Consider the following 15,447-nt stretch of genomic DNA (forward strand, 5'->3'; position numbering starts at 1 on the left):
GAGTGGGTGCGTGTTTTGAATCCAAAAAGGCCATGTTACTGGTACATTGCTGATAAAATGTTTGAGATTGTTTCTTTGCATTTTCAGCCCTGATTTCTAACTCTAAACATTTTGTTTGGAATTACTAGTGTTGAAGGCGAAGGCTGATTATTACCCTTCTTTGCCCTTATGCTGCGATGGAAACGGCTCAACTTGTTTTGACCTGGCATGGAATGGTTTGGTCATGTTTTGGTTGACCTGCCACAGAGTCTGCAGGAGGAGACGCCCCAGCTGCTGCTGCTCCTGCTGCCCCCGGTGCTGAGCTGATGTCAGGTACATCCTCACATGTGTGAACTTGCACGTGAACGGCAGAGGGACAACATGTCACAGACATTTCACAGCTTTAGCTTCATTTCACTGACTGAGCACTTCAAGGTGTAAAACACATTGAAAAGATACACGTTAGACCTTAATGAAGGTTGAAATGAAAGGTTTAGCAGTGGTGTGGATCACACCCAGATATTGAGTAAGCATCTATATTTTCAAGTAAAGCACAGTCAGACAACGCTGATCTGAGCAACATCTCTAGCTAGTAAACTAAACAGTTTGTCAAACAAAATAGTATCAAGATGATCATTTGCGTATTCATATATATAAATTGCATGAATGTATTTATGTTTAAATAATTGGCATTCTGCAGAACTAGTCTGTACGTGCAGTTGCAGTTTTTCAGCCATGTGATATTTACCATTTCACAAGCCAAAAAAAAGAAAGATTGTGACATAAGCAATGTTTTAAAATGTAGTCTGCAAGCAGGACATAAGAAGCCTTGAGCCAGAGCACTGACATGCTGTAGAAATGTAGGCTCTGTGAGCTGTACTCGTGGACAGATTACTCACTTTTTTGAATTTGCGGAGTTTAGTTAAGAGGATAAATAAAGTGTGTGCTTGTTTTGTATTCATTTTGTAACATTGTAAGGCAATTCAAATGCTCTCTACAGTATTTTGAACAGTGTAATGACTTTGCACGTCTAGCTGTGGCTGTGGTGGGCGGTCAGAAGGGAAGGAGTCTAACAGTCTCTCTTTATCTCCAGTGTGAACTAAACTGGAGATACAAAAAAATAAGATCAGCAGCAACAATTTCAAACATCAGCAGCACCTCAGAGTCTGTATTCACTCGCTACTTGTTTCTGATAAAGATGGGATGCTTTGGGCCCATTGGCTCATAATTTGTCCGTGTCTGTAGCCATTAATCTGATGCATGGTGCCTTGTCATTGTTCTTCTAAGATCCTAACATCATTTTTGAACATTATATTGACATCATCTACAATGATAACTACAAAACTGGTTGTTTTGTGATACATCTATCAGTCACTGTTTCTATTAACTTTGGTAAAGGTTAATGAAAAAGTTTGCTGTTGGCTCTTCCATATTTGATTCATCCACTCACCTGTGCTACATGTTCTTTGCTTAGAAAAGACGGTTGTATAGAAAGTGTGAGTGTTATTTTTGTTAGTTTTTAAGGTTCAGTGTTCAGTGTAAATTTGTTGATTTGAACACATGTCCATATAAGGTCAATCATACGTCATCATTTGATCATCACGTTTACATACCGTCTGTGGAGAAATGTTTCTCTCTATTCAACTATGCAACTGGTAACCTCAGTAACTGTTACCATGACAACATTGGCCTCTGCTCACCTGGTTCCTGGTCATCTCCTTCAGCACCACTACTCGCATATCTGATTATTGATGGTCTGCAATAGAACTGCTTTAAGCCTTAACTCTTGCTCCTTTTCTCTCTTTGTATTCATACAATAACCGCTGATGGTCTCTTTGTCAGCCACTCCTTTAAAACCTCGTTGCATTTTTTCTCTCTCTCTCTTTCTCTGGCATATGTGCTTTCTTTGCAATCCACTTTTTCTCTTCTTCAATCTTCCCTGCTGTCTTTCTCCATCTGGCTCTTGGGCTGGCTCATTTCTTGCTTCCTGCCATTTGATTGGGTGAGTTTCCTTGCTCTTTAACACGCTAATTTCCCACAGTGCACTGCATTGCAGTGGTGCAATACGAGCTCAGCCGCACTGTCCCCTCCACCAACAGATGCTTGATGGTTACAAAAAGTGTCTGTGGGAAATAGTGTTATTGTATAATGCTTCCTTAGCCTGTAACCTGTCTTCATTTAGCTACAGTGCTTTTGCCCTCATCTCAATCTCTGTGGCAACCACAAACCTGATAAAACACAAATAATTCATATTTTCCTTAAACTATTGAAAGTGTTTTCCTGACTTTTGATGAACAAATCAGTATAGGGTACTTTCTGCTGTTATTAATTCCACATACACATATTGATGCAAAAATCTTCATTCATTTTGCCATATTGTGAAATTATCATTACTGGTATTTCATGTAACAACTATTACAGTATCAAATACTTATTTAAGAGTATGAAGTGATCATTTCACTACTTTGTATTGATTATTCCTGCTCTCCACATAATTCCATGTTACATTGCTTTTTCTCTTCTCTCTGTTGTCATGGAGACACTCATTGGTTGTCATGGTAATCCCCAGTAGTAAGAAGGCCTATGACTGAGTTGTGGTAGAGTGTGAGGATAGCTCACACTAAGGAATTCTAATATCTTCCTCCCTTTTCCTTCCTGTCCTTTCCTTTCTTCTGCCCCCCTCCCTGCTGTAGTATTTGATGGCCTAGGAGATGTAATGAAGCCCACTGTCACCCCTCAAGCGGGTGATGTTGACACATCCATGGCTAACATGGCTAGTAGTAAGTAATTGTTGAGAAAAATACTGACTTAAAAGATGCTTAAACTTTTGAGGACAAAGTTTGTTTTTTCATTATTTTTTTCAGGCACCCTCATTGTTCCAATGAGTACAAATTTACAGTCAGAAGCTGGCAAGAGTATTTATGTATGGTCTCCTAGGAAGATGCAGATATATATAACTATCTTAAATGCTGAAAAATAGTTACCCAGCTCATTATGATATGATGGCAAGGGCTTGCTCAAGAACACATGTAAGTATGGGATGAGTTGTGTTGGCAAAGAAGCTCAAGCAAGTCCGGCTCCATCCATCTGTAAGAAAATTGTCTAATACACTGTACCAGCACCTGTGAAGCTCCCTCGTAAGCACGCTTAGAGACAATATTTCAATCAAGCCAACACAAAAAAGGAGCTAAGTTGATTCTTCAAAGTTGTACAGGCAAACGGTAAATACACTGCCATAAAATGATAAAGTGGTGTAACATATCACCTTTTACTCAGGAGTTTTTGGTGTGCTGGTTGGCAGATTTCATTGGATAGAGTCAGACTGTTCCACTAATAAACTAAGCTAACTGCAGACTTTAAAAACGTTCATTTTTGCATCTACTATCCAGAAAAAATGCATATTTCTCAAAATGTTGAAGCATTTCTTAAAGTGTGAAGAACATGAAGATACGTCATATTGTGTTGCATGCTGGGATGGGGAGCGCCATCTTACAAGTAATGCTTTCCCATTACCTCTCTTTACAACCACTATTGCCTGGTTACATTTTGTTTTGTTTGGCTATAAACAATCAAATCTAGTGGAGAAGAGAAGAGATGGAGGAAGAAAAAAGGAAAAAGAAGACAAACCTTACTGGAAGTAACTGAATTGCACAGCTGGATATATATCTGCAAATGAATAAGCCAGCATTGTGCCGAAATCTGATACAACACAAAATTTGACCTACGTTTTTATTCATGTCAACTACTTAGAGTGCTTCCAAATACATTTGTTAATGTGTTCCTTTTATGGAGTCATATGTAGTGGGTTTTTATCATATTTATATTATATTTTATTATAAACTCTTTTTTTACCTGCAGTATGTGTATATATATATATATATACATACATATATATACTTTTGTTTGTTTATGAGGATTAAAAATTAATCGGATATGATTTTAGAGACTCATCCAATGGTTAGAGCATCAAGGGTCTATTGATACAAAATACAACCTCAAAGCAAGCTGGAATAGAAGATGACATCCAAACAAACTGATGCATTGCGTCAGCTTCACATCTTCTATCGGTCAAAAAATAGAGGGCAGGTAGCTTCGCTCAATATCTTGCATCAATTCATTTAACGTCATCAAAAACCATAAAAATAACATTTTTGACCTACTCTTTATTAATTCACTTACAAAAAAAGGACATCTCAGTGACATTTGATGGTGCAGATTTTAAACTCATGCTAGCTGTCTGGTCCTGTCTTAAATCTTTAAGCTAAACTGAGCTAATCACTTTCTTGTTATTTTTTGTTAATTTCATGCTTTCTTCATTTGCTTATTCAAAACAATGCTAATGAAGTACTTGTGTCTCTATCTCTTTCTTTGTCTAAGACTTGACGATGGGAACTACAGCGGCCCCTCAGGTAGCTCCCCCCAGCTGGGGTGCTCCCATGGTAAATGTTGTCTGTGTCTTATAGCATGGAGTGGAGCTGCATGGCAGACAGAGCATACCTGTAGCAGCAAACTCAAAGCATTACCTTCATTGGACTCTCCAGAGAGGAATGCAAGGAAACAAGAGAAAAGAGATCACATTCTACACAGCCAATAATGAGTACACAACGTATAAGATGGATCTCAATCACAAGTATTTAAAAGAAAGGTTATATATCTGGAGTGTCTACTGAAGAGTGATGAAGTGGCAAATGATAGGCTACCGCTAAATTAAGAAGTTGTTGCAGGGAAACAACTTTTTTTTCTCTTGAAGAAGTATATCTTCCTTCAAGCATGATAGAGTTCAGAGAAGTGGTTATACCTTCATAGCTGAATACCTTAATTAACACACTTGCATTTTTTGACAACAACAGATTTGACTTTTCCATCTTAAGGCTACAAGCCTCCCCCCTGCCCTTTATTTCTTTGTGCATGTGTCAATTAAGAACATCACTCCAGGCTTAAAGTCAGGTTTTTTGTTGTCTCGTCTGTATATTTCTTGTATCGGTTTGTTTGTCTTCAACATTACTTTTGTGTTCAACTAGAAAACATGAAAACATTTTGTCTGTGTCACCTTTGTCTGTGTTATATGTAGTACAGTAACATCCCAACTCCTCCTCTCCATCCCCTTCCCTCCACACGTTTAGACCATACCCATGGGTGTCGCTCCTTTTATGGGGACTCACCCTAGCTTCACCATGGTAAGACGACCTCTCCAGTCCAGTCCAGTAATGTTCAGCTTGGACATTAGTGGATATTGATGGACTATCAGCCCTTTAGGTTCCCCTTACACATCCATCAGATGGCAGACATTTTGCCTTATTTTCTTTCTATTCCTTCATTTTTCTCTGTGAAAGGCTGGGGCACCAGTTGCCGGAGCACCCATGATGCCCATGGCCAGACCAGGATTCCCTGCCCCCGGAGTGACCCCAGGAGCGCCGGTAACATGTTCATTCCTATGTGGATAATATATACTCATAACTATTTCATACACTAAGAATGAAGTTGCATATTAAAAGAAAATGTTTCTGCAGATGTCTCCTGGAATGGCCCAGAGTCCCAGAAAGCCCCCACCTCCCAGGAATGCTCTGGATGACCTAAATATTAAAGACTTCATGTAGACTGCCTGACATATAACCCCTGAGGTGCATTTGCTGTCTCTTCCTAAATAACACTCACTGATATGCATGCTTTTGTAAACCTTTAATGCAATTATTAAAGTAAAATGAACATTCCAATTAAACATTAGGATTTCAGACGTGTTCTTCTTTATAAGCCATGATTACACAGCAAAGTTTATAGAGCAGAATCCTCTGTTACCTCCAGCATCATGCAGCCCTCACTAGATGAGCCATATTTCAACCAGCAGTCAAGGCAAGCTGACAGGAACACAGTGATATTAGTGCAATGGTTTTATCTGATAGTTTTCAGCCTGTTACTGTGGAGAGGACTGATTTTAAGCATATTTCTCGAATGCTGCTTCTCAAAGTCAAAGATGGATCCTTAGCAGCACCTTAACAACAACAACATGTGTGTTTTGGATGCCCCATCATAAAATCTTGCCAAAAGAGCTGTTCAGGGTTAAGAATCTTTTGAAAGAGTTGGTCCGTCTTTCTGTCAGATTTCAAAGATGCCTCTCCGTTTCTTCACTGTTCTCAAAGTGCCCTCAGTCCTTTGCTCACATCAAAGATGTTGCAGATGGAAGATGGACTGAGGTTTGTGCACTGTGCATTTACATTTTTTGGGTTCACCATATTATTCTCACTTTTAAAGTTGTCAACATTCCAATGTGTTCCTTTAAAAGACGATAAAATGTAATTGGCAGTATTAATGGCCGTTAGGTTGTCAGTTAAAAGCTAGCAGCCATTTCAGCTTTTTAGCTGTTGTCTGTCAGGTCTTTTTGACAGTGGGTCTGTGACCTTGACTTGTGCCCACTTGTTTTTTCTATTATGGAGTTTCCAAATGCAAGAAAGGACTCTTTTCTATTCTGAGAATGATGCGACTTAGAGGGTTTCATCCTACCAAGGAAGCATCCATGACTTTGAGAAGCACTTCATCTCTGAAAGTTAGGCCAGAGTTTAGGAGACTGTTAGCTTATCTTATCATAAAGAGGAAAGCAGTAGGTAAACTAGCTCAATAAGATAGCTAGAGATCACAAGCTTGAAAATAGAACATAGATATGGAGCTTACCAGACCCCTGTAACCTGCTGCTCCTTACTGCCAGAAGATAGTAGCTTAGCTATGTTAGCAGCAACGAGCATAGTACTATATTCAATGAGCCCTGGAGAAGTCAAGCTGGATGAGTAAAGCTTACTGGCTTTAAACAAACAACACGGTTGTGATTTAGATTGTCTGACAGTCTAGCTGCCACTGTTTTAGGGATACATATGAGACACTGCTGTAAAGCATCAGTTTGAAAATGTATCATTTTAACAGTTGGGCACTAAAAATGTGGCTCGGATATAGACAAGACCCACCATTGTATTGTGTATCTTTATGAATTTTACTCTTTATTTTCCTGATTTGTGTAAAGAAACTTGAACGCAAGCTGCAAACTAAATTTGTCTGAGACTTATTTTCTGTTTTTGTGCAATATGCATAATTACCAATATGATCAGACTCAGCCTCACAAGTTTTTTGTTCCAGCCATGATTAATTCTCTCTCATTCTTCTGCAGGTTTGTCTTTGTGTCTGGAGCTCTGTGGATGTGGATGTCTGCACCCCCCTCCCAATCCCCCCCAGCCAACCAGCCATCATCTCTTTAATCTATGCCCTCTAACTTCCAACTGGCCTCTATTCCTGAGAAAAAAAAAGAAAACAACAAAAAAAAAGATGTCCTCCTTATCTAATGTTGTAGCACAACAGTGAATGTGAACCCTAGTTACAGAAAACCTGAATTCTGTTTAAGTGTGTGTGAGTGTGTGTGTATTCAGTGTTAATCTTTACTTAATATACAACAGAAAAATAAACAAAAAAATAAATTAATGGATATTTAGATTTGTTCTGGATTTCAGCATATCAGCTGACTTGGAATGGTGGATATATGTTGGTTTCTTTGCGCATCTCCCAGACGAGGACCGTGTTGTTAAATGTGGACTGTGTTCGGTGTGACCTCACTGGCAAATCTGCACCCCTGCTCCTCCACCCCTAATGTCCAAACTAATACTGAGCTGTGTTCAATGTCATCAAAGACTTGGTTGTACCCATATCTGAGTGGCCATTCTTCCTCCTCCTGTCTAATACAATTTTTTGGAAAACAGTTGATCAAAATGTACCATACCCCAACTTACACTGGAAATGTGAACTTATCATTGAGCACCACATCAAACAGTGGTTAGTTTTACTTTTTACTAGTTTTATTTGTTTATTTGTTTTTTTATGATAGAAACGGTATGAAACATGCAAAAATTTGTGTCCTGTGTTCAAATTGACATATGCATTTTGGACTATTGAAATATAGATTATACATATTTTCTTTAATCTTTATTCTGACAAAGAAATTGTATCATATATTTTAGTTACTTTAACATGTAGGAAAAAGGCAGACAGACATACATTTATCCAGTCCTTGTACATACTTCTCAGAAATAAGAGATGGATTTGAATGGAAGTGTTGCCCACGATGTGTTCTGTTCCGCCCCTTGCTGGTGTGGAGTGATACTGCATCATAGCGCACAACATGGGTTGATCAAATCTGGGACGCATTTTGATTCGCTCAAAGAGCTCCTTTCTTTGTCTCGGTCTCAACACAAGAGAAGCTAAGGGGAGAGACATAGAAGTAAATGTGTGTGTGTGATTGGAATGGGGCCTCAGCTCTTCTTGAGTCATTTCTGATACAGCAGCGGTCAGTACATTTGCTCATGTGTTGCCACTGAAGTCTTAGGGACTCACTGTAAAGCACTCATGTGTATGCTGGATGTTTCTCTGTGTTATTTATTTCAGAAAAGTGACTGTATCTTACTCCATTGTGGCATTAACAATGTGTTGAAAGAAAAATAAAGATGACTATGACTCTGAAAAACAAACGTGGATAAGTAATGTTTGCTAAGTCTTCATATGAAGACTTTTTTTCCCCTTTTTTTGTAATAATGGATGGTATCATCCTCCCTTTCAACCTGCATGTGAGTCCAAATGAGATGCAATAAAAGACAAATACACTGATCCGATTTATCCTTGTGGTCGATCCCTTACATTTGCTCTGGTTTTGTTAGCTTCGATCATACAATTTTTTCTTTTTTTTTCATTAGAAAGAAAAGGAAAGATCAATAAAAACTCAAGTCAAGATATTTTTTCTAAATATCTATAAAAATCATGTTTTGTGCAGTGAGTGTGTAACAAGCATTGCTGCTATTGATTTTAATTTTTTATTTTTTTTATGCATGTGGACAGATGTCCTACGTCATAATGCATGCATAAAAATTGGATAAGGCTTGCTAAGGCTTTAGCAGACACATTACAGATGACTGGAATCTTTAAACAACCAGATGAATGGCTGAACAGACCACAGTACAACTAGAGTACCGTGAGATTCAAAGTTAATCAGACATACTGTCACTTAGGAGGTAATGCGGCCTCTTCTCAGTCTTCCTGGCCCGGGTTGTATAAAGCCCAGATTTTTGATCTTAGATGTGTGTCAACAAAGGGTCTAATTTTTACATTTAGTGACAGATAAATCTTAACTAACTTAAAAACATGTATGTTAGGTTAAATGGGGTTTCTAAACTGACCCTAGTGGTGAGCATGCATGGTTGTTTGTCTCTGTGTGGCCCTGAGATGGACTGGCGATCTTTCCAGGGTGTACCCCATCTCTTGTCCAATGGGAGTTAGGACAGGATCCAGACGCCCCATGACCGTGCATTAGATTAAACAGGAATGGAGTATGAATGGATTCAGCTTTTATCTACATTTTACAAACCAACACTTTTTTTGCAAACAAAGTTGCATTAATATTAGGACTGGATAGTGTAGTGGTATGATTGCCACCTTTCCTGTGGGAGACCTGAGTTCAAATCCTCTCCATGAAAGGTACTACTTCCAGTAGGGGTCCTTAGGCAAGACCCCCTTACCCTATATGCCTACCTGTAAGTCGCTTTGGATAAAAGCGTCTGCTAAATACATAAACATAAACATAGTATATAACACCTGCAACACAAATGAATACAAGACAGATGCTCTGATCGGAATCTGTAAAAACTCCTGGTGTTTTATTGGAGTCTGTATTGTATTAGTGTACAAATGTTTCATAGGACATATATAGGATGAGTACCACATAAAATGATTATGATGAATATAATATTGGCTTGTCTTCTTCAAAGATTCACATAGATGAATGGCTTTTATGAATGATATTACAAATATCAACAACACAGCCATTGTAACGACACGGGAAAACATTTCAGTTTTTCTCTTTCATGCTGCAATGTACTGAGGAACATATCATTTTGCACAGAATGAGAAATGACTCATCTGAACTTTAGTGATATGCTATTGGCTGTTTCAGTGGTGCAGCTTTTTATAACATAAAGTCACTGGAATCCCACTTAAAATTGGTAGCTTAACTGTTAAGGGAAAGGATGCCGACATGGATTTTCTTACATTTCTCTCTGTGAAAACATAGAAATAAAGGGTTCGCAAAAAAAAAAAGTCTAGTTACAAGAAAGAGCCAGTTGAGCAGCATGAGTGAGGTCATTTGACAAGCCATGTGGAGTATTTCTTTAGATGCTGCAACACCAACGCACATAGCTGTCTTGCTGACAGACGGATTTATTAATTGACTCGATGTGTTGCAGACATCACCTAAAAAAGTTCCGCTGTGCAACAGCTAGATAACCAGTGAGATTTATCTCACCGGTTTCCATTTTGAGAGAACTTTAAGTCCATTACAGAGTCACAAGACATGTTATAGAAGACAAAAAAAGTTTTGTTTGAAAGTAACAGGATTTCCAAGTATTCACATCAAAAAGCCTAATATGCAAAGCCATGCAGCTATGATGTTCAAGATCTCAATTAATTTGCACCAGCCTCACTACTTCTTTTTTTTTGTTACTTCCTCATTCACTGTTACTAAGAAAGCATCTAATTTCCTTTTTTACTTCCCTGATTTACAGCATATCTATCATCATCACTTGCTCAGTGCCAAACATCACCAACAAGTCTGCAGCATGGCGGAGCTAACCTCCACAGTGGTCACCTCTAACCTCTCCTCCTCCTCAGAATATCTGCCTCATTCCTCCTGGGATTACTGTGTTCTCGTTCCTGCAGTGGTGCTGTCACTCTGCTTCCTGCTGGGACTTCCTGGAAACATTGCAGTGATCATTCTCAAGCCTAACTGGCAACACCTGTCCAGTCTGAGCCAGCATTTGATGCTGAATCTGGCCATGTCAGATCTGCTCTGTGTGCTGACCATTCCGACATTGATTTACTCTTTGTTCTCTAGCTGGACCTTGGGCCTGGTGGCCTGTAAGCTCTTGATGTTCCTTGTGTACTCCAGCATTTACAGCAGACAACTGACTGTGTCTGTACTGAGCGTTCACCGCTATCTACTGGTGGTGCACCGACAGAGGTGCTCAAATGAAGTAAGAATAAGAATGCTGCTGGTTCTGCTCTGGCTGGTTGCAATGATGGTGTCAATCCCTACTTTGGTCATTCAACAGCTGGTCACAGATGAACAATGGACATGCTGCCAAGGTCAATTCATTTCTCAGACCCAGAAGTTGGCCGTGCTGCTGACGGAGATCATGATGGGATTTGTTTCACTTTCCATTGTGGCATTTGCGTATATTCGGCTACACAAGAAGGTGAATCAAGCAGCTTTTTTCAGCCACCCTCAGACAACTAGACTGGTAACCAGCATCACTGTAACCTTGTTTGTCCTGTGGCTTCCATATCTTTGCATCAATGTGCTGATTGTGGCAGCTACGTACCTCAACAACGAGAGTATGTTGAAGTTTTGTACAGACACATGGAACATTTTTGGAGCGCTAACATTTATAAATAGTTGCCTGAATCCACTCCTGTATGCCTTTACTTCCCACAAGTTTTGCGCTTTGTGCCAGAAAATTCGACCACAAAGGCAGACGGTCCAAATAACCCCAAAACAAGACGTCCTTCCAGCTGCAGAGCCTTGATAATGATCCCAAATAGAAGATGAATTTTTGTTTAAGGAACAGGAAAAGGCTATTTCAGTCTAAAGAGCTTATCTCTGTTGATACACACATGGTGTGGCATTCAGTTTGTCACAGTAAGCTGTAAATGATTTGTGCTTTAATTACTAACTTTAAGCTTAAGTAGCATCTAAAATCAACTGTGTGCTGATTACAACTTGTGTGCAGCTATAGCTGTTAAAATAGAAATATGTTCAAATTGAATCAGGAAAAGAGAAAAATACAAATGTTTGGAAATACAAAAAAAAATCTGTCTTTGTTTTCATGTGAGTATCAGAGGAAATAACCATTAATAAAATCTATCACTCTTTGCATTGAAGTTCAGACAGTTACCACAATGTCTCCGTCTCTCCTGTCAACCATAAAGTAGATTAAAACAGAGAAGACAGAGAATATGCTCCACTGTAACATCAGCAGGTGCAGAAACTCATTTTTGATATTCAGCAATGAAGTCTTTTTTTTTCCTGCAGTGTATAACGATTCTCTGGAAAGGAATTGTATATATTTCTGACTACATTAAACCTCTTGCTTGTCATTTCAGTTCTGTCACTGTGTCACTCAATTTCTCAAAGTGAAGACGGAATACCACAATATAAAAGTGTTATTTTACAGTATTTAGGGAAGTGTACTTATTCTCTTTCTTCGTAAGATTTAGACTAGAAGAGTGACACCACGACTATGACTTAAAATTGACTGCTGGTTTTTCTTAATTTAGTGCAAAGGCTGGACCTGCTAATATCTGGCTTTTGAGGACAATGGGAAGGTGTCTGATAGGCATTTGGACCTTGTAGTGACCTGAAGGAACAACAACACAGTCAATGTAACAACAGATAAAACATTTCTGCCAAGCTTTTCTTTTTCATGCTGCAATGTACTGCAGAACATATAATTTTGCTCAGAATGAGAAACAGGTAATCTGGATTTTGGAGATGTGCTATTGGCTGTTTCACCTAAAAACCACCTGCTTTCAAAAGGCTCACATGGGGCACACCCTCCATTTAAATATATCTCGGATTTCTTCCTTACTTCCTCCAAGAGTCTGTTTACCCTAGGTGCTCCCCCTGCTGGGCCGCCAGCTACTATTGTTTCCTCTAATCCAAATCCATTGACTGGACTTTATTGCCTCATCTGACACTTCCTTCACTATATTCACTTCACTATGACATATCCTAACTTTCCATCCTCGCTGCTCTGCTTCTGCCCCCAACTCCACATACCTAAGCTTTTTCCTTTCATATGCTGCTACCACTAATTCCTCCCAAGGAACAGTCAGCTCTATCAAATAGACTCCCATTCTACTCCTAGACCACAAGACTATATCAGGCCTTAAATTTGTAGAGGTTATTTCCTGGGGAACAACAAGCTTATCTGCTAAATCTACCTGCATCTCCCAATCACAAGCATCCTCTAAGCTGCCTTGCCTCCTTATTGTCTTCCTAACAAACTGAATTGCCACTCTCTTATTAGCTAACAGGAGCTCTGTCCTAACTTTAGTACATTTAAACTCCTCTACAAGTCTAGAAACCTGGAGTATGCCTTTCCCACACAGTGCCACAGTACTGAAGCATCTAGGAACAACTAGCCACTTTCTAATGTCCTAATGTAAAAGCTAACGAATCTTTCCATTTTTTCTGCAACAGATAATGGAATCTCATAAACATTATCTCATTTGAACAAGGTTTTGTTTAAAAGTGCTGTGTGTGTGTAACTTTTAGCCCCCGGTAGACTCTTCCTGGTCCACCTATACAAATCACTGCTCTCATTCTTGGCAAAAGCAAACTGTCAGAGCAGCGGCATAAAGCAGCACACACATAATGTGTTCAGTGCCCATCCCATTGAAAATGAAAACACAAAAAGTTAGTTACCTCAAAGAGTTGGAGAGAAGTAACATTGTTTTAAGTTTGCTATGAGACATATGACCAGTAGATGGCGAACAATCTCAATCTATAGGCAACACAGTAACTAAAGAAGCAGCAGAGAGAATGTTATGTCTGTGGTGATGTTGTAAACAGACAAGCCTGTAATAATTACATTAACAAATTTCACACAATGTCATCATTAATAATGCATGCAAGCCCTTACTTTAACTGTCATTTAACAAAGAAACCTTTTTATTTACTACATCCTATAAGATACGTCTATAAGACCTACAGTATTTAAGAAAGCCCGAAAACATCTCAAATCTAACGACATTAAAACTGCATCACTGGTAAAAGAGAAAACTAACGAGTGCACGAGGAAAACAAAGTTGGTAGCCTCAATGTTAAGGGAAATAATACTGATATGGTTTAATTTTCTCTCTGTGCAAAGATAAAAAGAAAAAAAAGGTTTGCTGTGAATGGATGCAGTAAAAGACAATCTAAAAAGTTCCTACCTGAAAACACTAAAAAAAAGACTCTTGTTATTCTATGTATGCACAGAGCACTGCTAATTGTAAAGCCACTTAAAACTTTACAGACAAAGTTGCTATCTGGTTATCCTGCAAGCAAATGTGTTAATCAGACCTACAAACAGGTGGAGTGCAAACCTGAGCAATCTGTCTGCAATCTGAGTTCACTCAGTTCGAGAACTCCTTCTTCCTTCTTTAGCTGCTGCAACACCAACGCACATAGCTGTCTTGCTGACATATTATATGAGAGCATTTGCGGTGATATCAGGAAAAACCCAGAGTTATTTATGGACCCCATGTGTTGCAGACATCACCGAAAAGTTTCCGCTGTGCAGCAGCTGAAGAAATCATTTCACTGGTTTTCATTTCCAACTTTGGAGCTCAACTTTGATGCCAAAATATCTTAAAGGTGACAAAAAAGGTAACTTAATTATCTATAACTATGAATGCCATGGAGAAATTTCAGTGTTTGAAAATGACCTGAGTTTGTTTGATTCTTGTTCCTAATATGAGTAAAATATGGTGCATATAAGCTTCCTTTCAACTCAACCAGGGGTTCCTCTAACATCTGACATTGCTGTCTTTTTTTTCTGTGTGATGATGAGTCTATAAGTCATAGAAATAGTAAATATTAGAAACCATGAAAGAATAATTATTTTAGGTTCCAGCCAGTTTTATCTAAAGAGCAGCGTTCAAATACTGCACTGAACTTGTTCTGCAAAGCTCTGTTAAATTTACCACATTTAATCAGGAACTTTGACAGGCACCGAGTAGTTAAACCTAAGTTATTCAAGTAATCAGGCATTTATATGAAGTAACTCAACTGTTAACAGATGTTACCTGCTATTGTTTTTAGTGACACATTGTTAAACATAGGAAGATAACATTGTCCGGTTCTTCATTCATATGTCGTAACTTTACAGATATCCATCTGAATTCGAGAGGTATTCACGATCAACACCCGCAATGCATGTTATTTAAGTTCAGAGTATGTTGTTTATTACATGTCTTTTTATTTTGTATGTTTATTTAATGTCTTTATTTTAAACAATGTCTAAACATGAAAGATTAATTATTTAAGTTACTGCCAGTTCTATTGAAAGAGCAGCATTAAAGAATGAATATATATTGACAAGTATTGTTTGATGTGTTAACTTTTTAAAAAACATCTTATTTTCAATGCTTATTACAGGGTGCGTTCCATTTGAATATGTTCCAGTAGTCACCTTTGATTTAAAAAAACATTAATTGAGCTGTCACCTTATCGTGGTGGGGGAGTTTGCGTGCCCCAATGAGTCTGGGAGCTATGTTGCCCGGGGCTTTAAGCCCCTGGTAGGGTCACCCAAGGCAAACAGATCCTAGATGAGGGACCAGACAAAGAACAGCTCAAAAGACCCCTTATGATGAACAAAAAATTTGGACCTCGTGATCCCTTGCCCG

The 15,447-nt window shown here is 38.7% G+C and overlaps 2 protein-coding genes across 2 annotated transcripts in view; both read left to right on the top strand.

Moving 5' to 3' along the window:
- Nucleotides 1-8,616, top strand: part of LOC140267309 (clathrin coat assembly protein AP180-like) — a 29,248-nt gene extending 20,632 nt beyond the window's left edge. The window contains exons 18-23 of the mRNA XM_072362543.1: nucleotides 247-312; nucleotides 2,673-2,759; nucleotides 4,357-4,418; nucleotides 5,313-5,396; nucleotides 5,490-5,600; nucleotides 7,133-8,616. Coding sequence (XP_072218644.1) covers nucleotides 247-312; nucleotides 2,673-2,759; nucleotides 4,357-4,418; nucleotides 5,313-5,396; nucleotides 5,490-5,576 — 386 coding nt within the window. The 3' untranslated portion in view covers nucleotides 5,577-5,600; nucleotides 7,133-8,616. The remainder of the gene's footprint in view (nucleotides 1-246; nucleotides 313-2,672; nucleotides 2,760-4,356; nucleotides 4,419-5,312; nucleotides 5,397-5,489; nucleotides 5,601-7,132) is intronic.
- Nucleotides 8,544-11,582, top strand: LOC140266774 (C-C chemokine receptor type 8-like). The gene is made up of 2 exons (XM_072361876.1): nucleotides 8,544-8,576; nucleotides 10,563-11,582. The coding sequence occupies exons 1-2, from the start codon at nucleotides 8,544-8,546 to the stop codon at nucleotides 11,580-11,582; spliced, it is 1,053 nt and encodes a 350-aa protein (XP_072217977.1).
- Nucleotides 11,583-15,447: the final 3,865 nt, after the last annotated feature.

The sequence above is a fragment of the Leuresthes tenuis genome, unplaced genomic scaffold, assembly GCF_036924035.1.
Source record: "Leuresthes tenuis unplaced genomic scaffold, fLeuTen1.0.hap1 SCAF_13, whole genome shotgun sequence".
NCBI lineage: Eukaryota > Metazoa > Chordata > Actinopteri > Atheriniformes > Atherinopsidae > Leuresthes > Leuresthes tenuis.

Bases quoted from the DNA above. Each gene is read 5' to 3' on its own strand.
- LOC140266774 (XM_072361876.1), top strand. From the start codon at position 8,544: ATGGATGGTATCATCCTCCCTTTCAACCTGCAT. The intron at 8,577-10,562 runs GTGAGTCCAAAT...CCTGATTTACAG, and splicing joins TCCTCCCTTTCAACCTGCAT to CATATCTATCATCATCACTT.